At 40.3% G+C, this 14,831-nt stretch overlaps 1 protein-coding gene across 1 annotated transcript in view; it reads right to left on the bottom strand.

The window, feature by feature from the left end:
• Window positions 1–306: 306 nt before the first annotated feature.
• The window catches only part of SH3PXD2A (SH3 and PX domains 2A), a 406,607-nt gene continuing 392,082 nt past the window's right edge, over window positions 307–14,831 (bottom strand). The window contains 1 exon segment of the mRNA XM_038409643.2: window positions 307–14,774. Coding sequence (XP_038265571.1) covers window positions 12,882–14,774 — 1,893 coding nt within the window. The 3' untranslated portion in view covers window positions 307–12,881.

Below are 14,831 nucleotides of genomic sequence, written 5' to 3'. Positions count from 1 at the left end.
TTTTGTGTTTGAAACTACTATTGGAGGTCAAAAGGTGAGGTGAGATTTCCATTACACCCTAGTGGGTCAGGAAGGAGACAGTCTAAAGATGAGGAAAAGGAAGAATAGTGGCTACTTTACATCAAACTGCTGGGACTGTCAATATCGCAAGCCAACCTACTATCTACTCAAGTCGGAAATAGACCAGGTTTTGCCATTGCAGGAATGCATTAGCAGAATTTGTCCTTACTTTCATGAATACAGTGAGTTCAGTAACAACAAAAGTGCAATGGGGGGAGGGGGAGAAACCACATCGGGGACACAAAATGGTCAAAAAAACTTTATTTTTGTTCTTAGGGCATATAAGAGGAGATGTAAACAAAATACAAAAAAATCATCACAAAATCAAATCTTACAATCTGCAAGCATTTGAAGACAGAGCATCCTTTCCCCCACTGGCCCTCAAAATACAGAAAGCCTGCTCAAATTTTAATAAGCAACAACCCTGACCCCTGAAAGTTCCTCAGGGATTTTGCAAGGTCCTAAAACCAAGGGCTAGATTTCTTTAAAAAGGACACTGCATCTTTGTGATAAAATACTTAAAGACAACATAAATATAACAAATATTAAGATATTTAGCACCACCTTTGGTCCAAGCTATCAATGAACTGGGAGATGACCACAAGTACAGTCTACTTAGCAAGCCCTCTCTGCCTGAGACATTAAATATTGTAGTTTCACACTGCAAGACCTTGTAGTAAAACTGAAAAGACAGCCCTAAAACTTTGGAAGTCCCTCACAAGCCTCAGCTAATCATGCACGGGTGTGGAGGTGGCTGCTGTTCAGACGAAACAGTGCACGCATACGATAATCATCAGTCAAGACCATATAAGCAAAGCCTTGGAAGGGTCTGTAGCTTTGTACAACAGGACATGCCAATGTTCTCCACGAGTCCTAATTCTGCTCTAAACACTGCAGATGGCCTAAATCACTCCAAACTTTAGCTGAGAAAGGGCTGGACAACAGCTTGTGTGTGCAGTTTTCCCCTTCCATCAGCATCCTGCCATCCCTCCTAACAGCACAGGTTACTAGATGAGGGAGGCAGAAGTCTGGAAAAGGAGCACAGTTTGGCTCCTTTGGGCAATTCAGAAGATTTAGCCCAGATAAACAAATGTCTCCGTCTGAAGTATCAGGCATTATTTATTCCAAACCCTGACTGGACACTCTTGATAGACACACAATATGGAGCTGCATGGCTTGGGGCTTTCCACTAAAATCAAATACACAGATGCCAAAGATGGCACTATCATGGAACAGGACATGATCATATCGATTTATGACATTTCTTGGAGGAATCTGGGTCCATAAGCCAGACTGCCATATTTTAGGATTATCATGACCAAAACAAATGTTTTCAGACTGATGGCCCTATATTTAGGCTCTTAAATAGAAGTAACTTGATTTTCAAAAGGTTCTGAGTACTTACAACTCATGTTCAATGGGAGCTGAAGCTGCTCTGCACCTCTGAAAGATCAAGCTGATATCCATATAAATATGGACTTAGGAATCTAACCGTAGACAAGACCAGTCTGAAATTTTTGGCATGTGTGTTCACATACACAATAGTTGCCACCTGGCATGTTTTGGACTATCTTTGACAGATAATATGGCTTATATATATTCTTCATTTAATAGATAATGCACCTAGAGTTTTAATTGTTAAATGAATAAAACATTTTCACTTGACTGTTCCTGAAGACACTCTGCTAGAAAAGTGAACACACGAACACTGCTTATCCAAAAAGAATTGCAATAGGAATTGGCCAAGTACAGCTTGGCAAGATGTTTTGTGACTGTAACAATTAAAAACCTGATACAAGAAAGGAGGCAAATGTTACATCTACTGCACCTCTTAGTCCCACACAGGCCAGCTGCATGCCTGAAGAACGGTTGAATCCTGTAGCCTAAGCTGCAAAAATGTTTGAACCTCATAGTTTCAATCACAGTTAATATGCCTGATTTGTATCATATCCAGTAAAGAAATGACGAGGAAGCCAGCTCTCAGACAGTTAGGGTGAGCCAGGAAGAATAAAGGCTAAAAATCAAGGCCACCTGATGGGCATAGACTATACAAGCATCATGTTTTATGAGAGGCGGGGATATTGCCACCTTGCTCGCAGCCAGAGCAAAACAATGAGAATATCACTATGCGCTTCAGTGGGAGTTATCTGGCAGAGAGCCATATGTTCAGAATCGGACCCATATCAACTAAATGACTTCTCATTTGAATATCACACTGGATAAAGCATGCTCGCTGACTGGCCGGCACTAAACCACAGAGGGAAGAGAAACATTTATTTGGCAAAAAAAAAATAAAAAATAAATAAAATAAAAGTCAATTTTCCACTTTGGATGCAGTCCTTGTTCTTTGCAGGTAAAACAAATTAGTCTTTGCTGATCAGAACTCAGTGCTCTATACCAAGGTGTTTAAAAGGCAGACTTGAAGACTGATCAAATAGGCTTTTAATTTTCTGTCAATTCAGAGAGACTGAGAGGGTGTTTCACAGTGACCATTTCAAAAATCATCATTAGCAAATGGTGACACCACCTGTGAAGTACATTTAATCACAGGATTTTGTGTGTGTGTGTGTTGTGGGTCGGGGGGTGAGGAGCGGGGGCAGAGGTATTTTCTATAAGTCACACAACTGATTTACCAGTTGGGAAATCAATTTAATGGACACAGTGTTGCAAAAGGTTTCCACCTGGCAAGTCACTATTGCAGAAGCAGGTCTGCTGCACAAACAGTTCCATCTCTAGCAAGCGATCAAAAGAAAAGAAAAGAAAACACTGCACTGACCACTTCTAGGTCAAGCTCCACCCCTGCTACAGAACATTATGGGGCAACTGCTGATTCCACTAACGTCAATATCAAAATACCCATCAACTCCATAGGATCAAGATGTGGCATTAAGAGATCAAATATCTACTTAATAGGCATTCACCAGCAGGTGAAACTCTGCTACTACAGACCAGCAGTGAATCTGGACCAACGTTATTTCTTGAGGAACGGCTTCTTCCTCCCTTGGGAATGAACAGTAAATACCATCATCGCTTTACTTCACCTCTCCCAAAACAAGCTGAATTAACTCCCGCCTTCGTCCTCTCTTTAAAAGTCTCAATTCTTCTCTTTCATTTATACTGCAACAGAAACCACATCAGCTTCAAGAAAATTCCAAACAAAACTGTTTCCACATACAAAAAAATAAATAAATCAGTTCTACCTCACACACCAGGACCAGCCACACATTTCTCTCTCTTGCCACCAACATACTCTCAAAGCCTCTCTCTCGCAGATGATTACATTCCCACCCATCAGTCAATGGAAACCTAGATCCGTACACTGCAGTCTCCAATAATTATTGTCACATTCAGAACGTAAGCCACTGACAAAATCCACAGCATGGTGTTTACAACTGAGCCCCACACTGTGTTTGGACTTTTAGACTTGCTCACATTTTCAAACTTGGATGCCTAACGCTACATGGACATCTGGACTGAACAGGATACGTCAGCGCTCAAACTTAAGCACCTGCCTAGGCAACACTGAAGTCGATCGGAGCACTCCCATGTTTAAAGTTAAGTATGTGCTTTATGACCCTGATTTATCAAGACACTTAGGCACCAAAATTAGAGTTCTGATTTTCAGAACTACTGACCTCCCACAGCTCCTACTGATTTTAATGGGCATGTTGGCTGCTTAGTACTTCTGAAAACAAGCCCACTTATTTAGACATCTAAATATGGATTTAGGGACCCACGTCAAAAAATTCTGGCCTAATTCTCAAAGTCAACACAAGTAGGCGATCACATTGCTGGTGAGACTCATTTAGCTAGAAACGAAATTTCAAGTCCTGAGAATGGAAGGATTATAGGTTTAATCCTCTTCAAAACACTGCCATCTATGGCAACAAACAGATGCTGTTTGCAATTAAACAACTGTAAAATAAGGAGAGAGCATTTTGATGAGTGACAAGAAATTAATGACTGACCACTTGGATAATCAAGTCAGAATAAACAACCAACAAAACTGCAGCTACTCTGTACACAATCCAGGGATCGTGTAACTCTCAATTCAGATTCCCAGAACAGAAAAAAGCAAGTGCAGTGAGAGACAGACCTTGCTTCCAAAAATACTCCTTACACCCAAATTCACCACAAGTAATTTCCCCCCCTTTTTAGCATGCTTATCCAGTACCTCATAAAACTGAGAAATTGCCTAGAGAATGGAAACAATTAGTAACTTGGTCCTTTTCTGGATTTGTCGTTTAATAAGAAAAAACATTGGTAATCAATCGTTCCACCAATCATTCACTTTGTATTTATATATTGTTTTTCATTCTCCTTTTTCAACTGCCCCTATTAAGATGTATTCATGAGACAATTAGAGTTTTTTGGTTCAGGAAGATGGCTGCTTCTAGAGTGGAAGAAATTGACCCTACTTGAATGTTACAACATAATTTGGCACATTTGAAGTTCAAGTTCTGAACTGACTCATGGGTATTTGTTCTTGCTGTTCGTTTCCTGGATGACCGCAGAAACAGCACAAGAATAATTTTCAAATAAGAATTTAACTGTTTGCATAGTGAAGGCTGCCAAGTGCTTAGGAGTTTTTAGATTACACTGATCTGTAGAAGTCAAGGGGTTACAGCTACAGATGAAATAACTGGGGGAACCTAAAATTAAAAGTAAATATTAGAAGCGCAAGTTCTAGAGATTTCAGAAAGATTCCCAAATGCCAACTGGTTTCCACACCCCTAATTATACGGGGAGAAGAGAACAAGAGAAGCAGCTACCTTTGTAACCAGCTAATCCTCCTGTATCAGGAGGGCAAGATCACAATGTACAAGGTATAAAAACCTCATACATTTCCCAGCAGCATCACTAGCAGAGAGGTCTATTTCACAACAGTACGAAAAGGGACTGCTGGGTTAAAGGCTGCTCTCAATGGATCTGGGAATAGACTGTCTTGCCAGCTTTGACCTTCTGATGAACCTCAACATTATCTAGATCTCCCAGATGCACAAGGCTCCTTGATTAAAACAAATGCAGAACACGTTTGTCTTACCTCAGCGGATCATGAACTTCAGGATAGAGGTCATATTTTATCATGCTGTGTGAAACTGAACATTGGACAATAATAAATCATACTGTATAACCCAGAGCAGTGATAGATTTAAAAAAAAATACAAAGTGAAAGCACCTGCAGTGTCAAACCCAATAATTTATGGCCTTAAGAAGAAACATCCCTGGTTCAAATTTTATCTTTATTTTTCACCTCCCTTTTTCCCGCCACTACCATTGTCCAGTTACCTCTATTGTCTCTTACCAAATTATTCTTCTTATTCTCTCCCCACCCCAACCCCCCCATCAACCCTTGATTTGATTCAGTAACAAACAGGAGACTCAACACAGGACAGCAGTGGCTTATGCTGCAAAAGGACAGGTCTGTAAAACGCCAGTGTGAAGCTTTAAAACCGTTTATTTAAATTGCACTCTCCAACTAGAATTAAAGCTACCTGAATGCAAGAACAAACTACGAACACCCTGTGTGGGACCAGCCCAGCCCTGTGAATCTAAAATGGAAGAGACCAATTTATTCTGCCTATGCCCATGTTCAGCCTGACCCAACAGTCCCTATGGGAAAATACCCAATGGGCAGGCTTTTTATTTCAAACAGGAGTTTTCCTCCAGAAAACAGCAGAACTTGGGCTCCTATAGCGAGGATATTAGTGAAAACGATTTCCCAACTGCAACACACATGCATACACACACACACACACAATTTACATAAGGCCCTCCAAAAAAAAGTGAGGGATCTAACTTTGTAGCAATTATGGACGCCTGTTTCTACAGAAGTCTTGGCATTTGGTTACAAGTCGGGTCTGAGGAGGTGGAAAAACAGCAACCTGTAGGCCTGATCCCAAGCCTTCTGAAGTCAATGAAAAGACTCCCGTGAGCTCCAGTGAACTCATGATCAGGCCCAGTGTACAGTACTTGATCCGGAGATTATAATTAAAACAAATACTGAGATGTATAGATGGACAACAAAGACAAAACACAGGTACTGCGACATGGACGCTAGGGCCATGAAACATTTAAAAGACAAAGCTCTCCAAACATCTGCCTTGTTTCTCTCTCTGCTGCCACCAAAAACCTAAAACAAAAATGTAAAATAATTTACACAGACACACGTTTGTTCTCAGGTCAACCAATCCGTACCTATTAAATGCTAAAGTTATATACAGCACCCCCTTCTCCAGCAGTCAGTCAGTCGCCTGGATTTCTAAGGGGAAAGGTGGTTCGCAGGACACCAGCCACTAGCAGCAGAACTTCAGTCCATCTTAAAGTGTTAACTACAACCACCTGTGAAGGGGATCATTGTATGTCATCTTGTTAGCACTTCTTTTGAATCAGAGTCTTAATTTTGCTTTGAAGTTCTGGGGAAGATATTCCCACCAAAAAAGTAAAACAGCTGAGTTGCATTAAGTCTTCATCCTCAGGGCCTGACTCTCTTAGTTAGACTGGTTTTATTTTAGGGTAACTGCATGGGAGTTACTCTTGATGTACGGAAAGTGTGAGAGGAAAATCAAGAGCTCTCCCCATAAACTGAAATGAGGTTACTCAGTTAAGCTCTTAGTTCTTGTCCTGAAAGAAGATACCTACAGGATTCTGGAAGGAGTTGGTCAGCTGAGCTAAATTTTGTGGTTTAAATGCAAAGGACTCGCCTACAACATGACAAGCTTCTGAGAAGAGCGTAAGTAATAGCAGGGCAACAGTGAACGGGGGGAGGGAGAGACTAAGCTGCAGTGCAATTCCCCCAAGCGTATTAACCTGGACAACATGAAATATGTTCACTGAAGTCTGAGAGCCTCAAGCTCTGGTTTTCGCATTTCATTTGAATTTAGTGAAAATAATCCAGTTTTGCAAAGATAAAAGATTTTGCAGTTTATCTGAAACTAGAGCTATTTTGGGTGAAAATGAGTTCATTTGCCACTCAAAATAGTCCCCCAGATTGAAAACTTGAATTGGAAATTTCAAAAACAAAGCGTGTCAAAATTTCAGATCCAAAAATTAATTTGTCCAAACGGATTTTATTTTTGCACATCAGAATAGGAAATCAAAATGTGAACTTTCCTGTTTCAATGCAACAATCCCACTGTGGAATTTCACAGGAAGGGAGAAGAAATTTTTGCAAGTCACACAGCCCTATTAATAAACCCAAAGGACAGGAGACTATTGGAACCTAGGCCTAAACCATGAAAAATTTTATCCCTTTCCAAATTACCATAAATTCTGAAGTTTAGCATGGGGAATTTGCTGAAAAAAAAATTACTGGAAAAAGAGAAAGATCAGGCATATATGATACAAGGATGTGTTTAAAGGGTAATACAGGTATCATGCCTAATTAAGGGCACTCTTGCATATTCCATCCATGGCTCTTGCAACATGCACGTATAATCCCTGCATTTTTGCTGAAAGGTGTTTTGCTTATGAAACAGTCATTCTATAAAAAACCCAACAGTCAACAATCCATATGTACCCGAGTTGTATTTCCTTCCAACTGACCCCCCACCTTTCCGATTCTTCCAAAGTTTTCTTAAGAGTGCATGACTTAAAATTACAGATGTTTCACACTGTGCGCTCCACTCCAAGTCCTGGATGAGGGGCCTGTTTATTCTGTGAATATTGCACTTATCCACTCATTGGATTTTTTTTCTTGAGAATGCAGAGTATTTGGGGGGAAAATGTAATAAAAACATTAGTAAGATACAACACAGCAAAATACAAATTATTAAAAAGCTGCCTAAAAAGGCCTAAAATTAAACAGTATACATTCTACTCTGTTAATACTAGTAACATGAAAATAATGAATGCTTTACCAAATTCCCTTGTGTTTCTCCTAAATGATAAAAGCAGTAACTTTTTTCTTTTTAACTGAGGAAAGCAATGAATATATATTACAATAACATATGCTGCACTAAGATCTGAAAGTGATTAAAACAAATTATATAATGCCTTCGTCAAGAACTATAGCATTGCTATAGAAGGAATCATTTGAGGCCCAAATTCTGATTTTAGTTATACCAGTGTAAATATGGAGCAATTCCATTTACACCAGTTCAACTATGAGCAAAGTTCGGCCTTTAGTTATCCAATTCTTGCTAAAATTCAAACTATGGTACTTTTTTTTTTTTTTTTTTAAAAAAAAGACGACTTGCAATCAATACATATGAATAAGTATCAGTTAAAATACCAGGTAGTTTATATTTAATGTCTTTTGCATTGAGATTGGGTTTTACAAACAAAATCAATCAGTCAGATATATTTATATTAAATGCACATTTTGCAAGGCATAAAGGTTAAGCCAATTAATAGGAACTGCCTTTAAGTGGCTAAGGCTAAATTTTTTTTTAAAAAGTTAATTTGGAAAAATTCTTTTGGGGATTAAGAAAGCTTTTCAGGCATTATATAAACCTCAATAACGAACTCAGAAGTGCTCATTATTATTAAAGTTGCAGTATACAGCAAGACAAAACATTTCACATTTGTAAATTTGGTACAATTGAACTGCATTTTGGACTTTTGGGGGTTCAATTTCCACATATTACTTTTTGGAAAGCATGGCTGCATGATCAAAGCAATCATTTAGCCCAATAGAATGGCAGCACTCATCTGCTCCTACCACAAGAGGGCACTCTGACTCCACAAAATACTTCAGAAGCTCTCCAGATTTTTTTTTTTTAAACTTGCTTCAAGGTTTGTTTGTTTTTTTTAAACACCACTAGGGAATTATGTATTTGCGGTTATAAAGTGAGGTTCACATATACATTTAAAAATTGTTCAATGTCACAGTGTCAGTTTTGGTAAATTCAGTAAAAAAAAAAATTAAAGGGCCATGAACTCTTCCTTCATCTTCCTCAAGTCACCCTGGCAGTTTTTGTTTTACAATCAATCAAGTTTTCCTTTTTTTGGGGGGGGGGGGGCGGGGAGCAGAGCTTCCTTCCTCTGTCACTTTATGAAAAATCTTAACCACGAGGGGAAAATAGCTGGCTACACAGGGAAACAGTGAATCTGACTACACAAAAAGTGCCGTCATCAAATATATAACTCGACACATCTTTCTCTAATTTCTTTCAGGTCCAGTGTTCTGAAATTGGGGGAGGGAAGTTTGGTGACAACAGTACTTAGACTAATGGTGTTGCTTTTGTAAAACATCCTTTTAACCTGAAAATTATGACACAACCATTGAATTCAAGTGAAGCCTAGATCTGATCATTCCAGAATAGCGGGTAATCTGGATCTGACATTTATGTGGCTCAGATTCACTTCCGATCCACAAACTCTCTCATTTAGATTCAAGTGCATTTGTCACTTTCCATTCTGTTGGGCGTACGTGTGTAGTTTTTAAATGGGGTGGGGGCTGTGTTACACAGAATCTGAACTGCTCAGCTCTGCCTTCTCCTATAAAATCTGAAAGAAGCTTCACAGGAGTAATCATCATTAGTAGTTGTTGAGCAGAACTGATGCTTGAGAAAACCCGTGCAAGACATCTGCATTTGCAGGTACTGATTTTTTTTGTACCTTGTTGATATCAAAGATTCTACACCACAGCCAACTGTGCTGTTGATAACTGGCTGGGCACAATGTACACAAAGACCAAACCAAGTCCCTCAATTAGGACAGAACAAGCATCTCTGGTTTAAGGTGCAGTGGGAAGTATTTAGTGTACTGGCAGATAGGGTGGAATGCGACACAATGACTTTAGTTACAAAGTTTAACAATGGCCCCGATTCCAATGGCCTGAGCCTGTAAGTACCACCAGGTCACAGTGGGGTTTGATCACCTCTAATTCCACAACCTCATTCAGGGCCCAGGCTCGACAAGGTCTTCAAAGCTATCCTGCCACCCACGTAGAAAGGGGAAAATTAGAGTTAATGAAATCAATCTAGTCCCAGTGCAGGCTCCAATGGCCCCACCAGAGGTCTCCTCCCACTCAGAGATTCTTTGCATCTGTGGCCTTTCCTTTGTTGGATACAATCTGAATAGTCCCAAATTGCTCTCTAATCAGAAATGTGTCTCTTTCTCTTGGCAAGAACTCAAGTCATGCTGTTCTGTATTTTGAGAGTTCAGTGGCCCAATGCAGAAATATTGGGAGCTGTGTTTTTTTGTCTCCTCAGGAGATGACAGCATGAAAGTGCTGTCAAAACAAAACTTTAGCATATTTTTAAATAATTATAAATTAATTTTAATAAATACATGTTTTTAAAAAAATGAACAATTATATACTGCACCTTTAAATAATGCACTTAGTTTGCTGTGTTGACTTCCATTTTGGATTTTTTATTGTTAAAGTGCATTAATTCAAAATAATGAACCACTTCCGCATCATTATTGTTAAAGTAAATCAAAACAACATTACACAAGTCACTAAGTCACTACTGTTAGTACTGCAATCTAGCAGATAACTATGTATTGCTCTATTTAATACTGTCCAGCAGAAGAATAGAATACTTCTATTATAATCTCACAACAGCTCCAGCAGTCTTTAATGACTGCTACCATATTAGTACAACTAAAAATGGACAGAAGCATGAGAGATGGGATTGCAGCGCCTCAGACAGACATCCAGTAAGATGTGGTTAACTGGGTATATACATATATATAGTAAAACATAAGGTAGAGAGAGGACTCTACACATTTTGATATGGGCTGTAGTGTAGATACACCTCCCCGTCACAACTTACGTTGGATCTGAGTAGAACACCCTCCCCCACCATTACTCGTGGACATAACTGTTTCAACAGAACTCCATTCACAGCCTTTGATTGCGACGTAATGGTTTTCCAGCTAGCAAATGGGCATCAGTCATGTCAACCGTAGGCATCTTTCCCTCTAAGTTTTCATAGTGATTAATTAAAAACCCCAAATCACAAAAAAATAAAGACGAGAACAACTTTTAAATTGTGTATTTTTTTTTTTTTTTGGCAGAGAAAACACTCCCTATAACACACTCAATACTGTACTATTTTAGGCCCCACATCAGGTTGGGTTCCAGCTAACTAAATCATCAGACCCTTTATCTTCCCAATGCCAAATGATAATTGGCATGAAGTTTGGCTGGAAAATAAAAGGGCATGTATCATTGTGTGTAATACACCAGCAGTGAAATAATTGACTTTTCCCCTTTAAAAACAGGACACAAAAATGCTGCCTCTTATTTAAAGAAACTGGATATTGATCTTCACTTCAATGGTTAATGAGCCCATTAAACTGCTAAAAGCAAGACTTTCTCAAGTACAGTATGGATTTATAGTGGCTGATGCTTACAGTACAATAGCTGGCTACCTCAGGAACATGTCTGTAATCCATGCCCTTTCCAAAGGGTTGTATATTCCCCGCCCCACCACCCATGTGTCACGTTTTAAAGCATTAAAGTTATAAATAACATGAAGGAAAAGTGGGAGGGGAGAAAGAGGGGGAGAGGCAGTTTTTTGGTTAGTCACATTGTAGCCCTAATTGCTTTGTTATTAGATCTCTCTTTGAGCTTGAAAATCCCATGTGTTCTTTGCAGTACAAATGTACTTTTTGGATTCAAGTGGGAATCCAATCACAAAATTGACTCCTACTTTAGTTTTCACTTAAAAGGAAGGAAAAAAAGGCTTTTTTGGTAAACCAATCCACAATTAAAAAAAATACCCAGAATGCACAGGAAAAAAAAACAAAAACAACTCCCCCAAAATATACAAATTAAAATTGTGCAGACTGAATTCAATGGCTTCTCCACCGCTCCCTTTGTAAACACTGATGCTGCAACAGGTTATGGCTGTTTCTAACTTACAGCTTTGTGGGTCCTGTGAATGCGCTCCAATTTGTATCGGACAGTGAAAACAGGAGTAACACATTTGATTGCTTTTCTTCTTTGAGGCCTCAAGGGTATTTTGAATATTTAAAAATTGTGACAATTTGGAAAAACCCAGCTCAGGAAAGAGAATCAACCTGGATCTCCTGGCAGGAGTCACCATACTGAACTAAACAAGGAGTATTTAAAGTAATCATTGTTCACAAAATTGTGTCCATAGGTTTGTTTTTGTGGTGTGTTTGCAAGCACCTGGTAGCCCTACAGGCCATAAGAACACCTGGAGTCTCAGATCAAGATCCCAGAGAGAGAACAAAAGGCAGCAAAAAAAACAAAACAAACCAAACCCCAGCGCCTGCTGAATGTCATTTCTGAGGTTTAGTAATAATGACAAACCGCGGTTGAAGTCAGAGACCAAATCTCTCCACGATGAAAAGGCTCCAACGCTGAAACTGACTGTTAAGAGTGAAAAATCTGAGCTTCTAGAAGGAGCTGGGGTTCTCCTCTGTATTTTAGAATCAAATTCCAACTCACTTTGCACAGTTAAAAGTTGTGAAAACACATTCAAAACTTCTGGATATTCCATGTGGAGATGAGAGGAAGCAGAGATTCTAAAATGTTTAAATTTGGCACTAAACTCCCCCCAAAGATTTCCTCAAGTGGATGCATCAGTTTGTATCTCTCGCAAAGGCACACATTTGGTTTCCTACCATTAACAACAGGAAAGATGGGATATCATACCCTGTTACACACAGATTAACAACAGCTTCCCAAAAATTTGACTATGCGGTATCTTCTTTTTCTTTGCTTAAATTTCCTTCAGGCCATGTTAACCCCATAAAGCTCTGCAAACACAGCATAGCTTAATCAGTCAGTCCCTTTGCACAAACTAGAGCACGGGAAAAAAATTTTGTGGGTGTAGCATTTTTTCCAGATGTACACAGCAGGAACAGTATAAATTAGGGAATTTAAAGATATTGCAACATTAATTTTTTTTCTCCAAATAATTTGAGGGCACCCAGCCTTTAAATGGTTTCCCACCATCCATGATCTGACAGTACCACCAACCATTTGGGTTTCTTTCCAGGACCTCCATGCAGACACCTTCCTGAAACCCTGCCGTCTCCTCATCCCCCTCATAGTCTGCAATGGAAACATAGATATCCTTGAGGTTGTTGTGAATGAACTGGGATTTTTCAAGGGGCTTTGGCCGGACAGTGGACACCGGGATTCCATTGTGCTGAGTGGATAGATTGCAGGTTGTCTCCAATCCCTCTATGCCTGATTGATCAGCCTGCTTTGTCTTCAAGTCACCGGGCTGTGATCGCGCACTGCTGAAAGAGGAATTCCGGCGGACAGCCCTTAGGTGGTCTGTAGTAGTTAAGGATTCGTTCCTGCGCAGGGAGCATGACAGGTTATTATCCTTTGGGGGCGGGGAAACGAACACAGACTGTGGCCTCACTGCTAACTGTCTCACTCCATTCCTCATTTTCACAGCCCCTGAAGTTTTGGAAAAGCCACCAGGAGGTTTGCTTGGAATGGGGGGCATTGCTCTTTTGCTCTGGTTGATGGTGTTCAAAGCCTGAACTCTTTTCTCTATTTTCTCCAAACTATTTGACTTGCTTTCATTTCTTCTGTTCCTGGCCAGCGAGATGTCGGTCTCTGAGGCTTCTCGTCGTTGGTTATCGGCAAGTACCAGGTAGTGGGAAGGAGCCCACCCTTCCATATCTCCATACTTCATGTACCACCATCCGCTGGCTTGCTTTTCCAACACTTCCACTTCCACTCCTGCTGGGAAGCAGAGTTCAGAATCCTGAACCTTTTGGTAAGAGTCAGTGGTTACATACAAACATTTTGTCTCATTCTCTTGCTCTGTCTTGGCTGAATGGTTAGAGCAGAAAATGGCATGGGAAGGAGATGTAATGAGATCTGTGGAGCTTCTTCTAAGGGAGTCGCCTTGGATCTCAGGAACTATTTGTGGAGGGCTTTCAGACTCTTCACTTCTCGAACCTTGAAGTCCACCTCTGAGCTGCCCAGTTGGCCTCAACTGACGCCTTAAAGTGCTGATATCCATTTTTTCTTGGCTCTGAGAATCTGCCTTATTGAGGAAGGGTTTAGGTCTAACCATTGGCTTTGCTTTGGTTGAGGGGCTCTGTCCAGGCTCCTTCTTCGCACTTGTTCTTGGCATGCTACGTAAGCCAACATCTGAGGCTGATCTGGGTTTTATCTCGTCACTCCTGGAGTAGTGACATTTTCCAAGATCGGGCTGAATGCTTTTGTCAGATTTGAGCTTCAGGAGCGATGATTTGGGAGAACTGGAGCATGGAGAGTTTCTTCGGATTAGAGAGAGAGAGGAGCTTTTTTGGGAATCCGAATCTCCGCTAGATTCTTTACATGACGAAATGTCCTCCACATATGGTCTGAATCCCTCATTTTCATAGATGATCTCTTCTTCACGAGCAACGTCCTCTGAAGACTCGCCAACTCTGAACTTTGCCCTCTGCAGGGATGAGACAGGGGACGGCTTGAGTGGCTGAAACAGACGTTTTTCCAAGGAACTATCATCTCCATGGCTTTCATTCACCTCAGACTCTGCATCAAAGCCAAAGGCAGGCACATCATACTCTGGTTCTTCATATCTGAGCTTTTGTGGGGAGTCCTGGGCTTCTCCTGATGAAACAGTCCCAGGAGCAGTTCCTTCTTCCGTGTCTTTTGGTTTACTGGGAGGTGCTGGGGGAGGGACCTTGGGTCGGGTTAGAGTACTGGTTCTTCTGTTTAAATTGGGCTTCTTCCTTTTATCAATGTAAGATGCTGGAGCCCACCCTTCTTTCTCTCCAATCTGTACATACCACCAGCCACCAGAGTTCTTATCAATAACCTAGAGGATGATGATGATGAACACTGCCATTAGTTGGGAGAGTTAACGGGTTGGATT

This window comes from Dermochelys coriacea, chromosome 7 (assembly GCF_009764565.3).
Source record: "Dermochelys coriacea isolate rDerCor1 chromosome 7, rDerCor1.pri.v4, whole genome shotgun sequence".
Lineage (NCBI taxonomy): Eukaryota > Metazoa > Chordata > Testudines > Dermochelyidae > Dermochelys > Dermochelys coriacea.
This window is presented reverse-complemented; position numbering and strand designations above follow the sequence as displayed.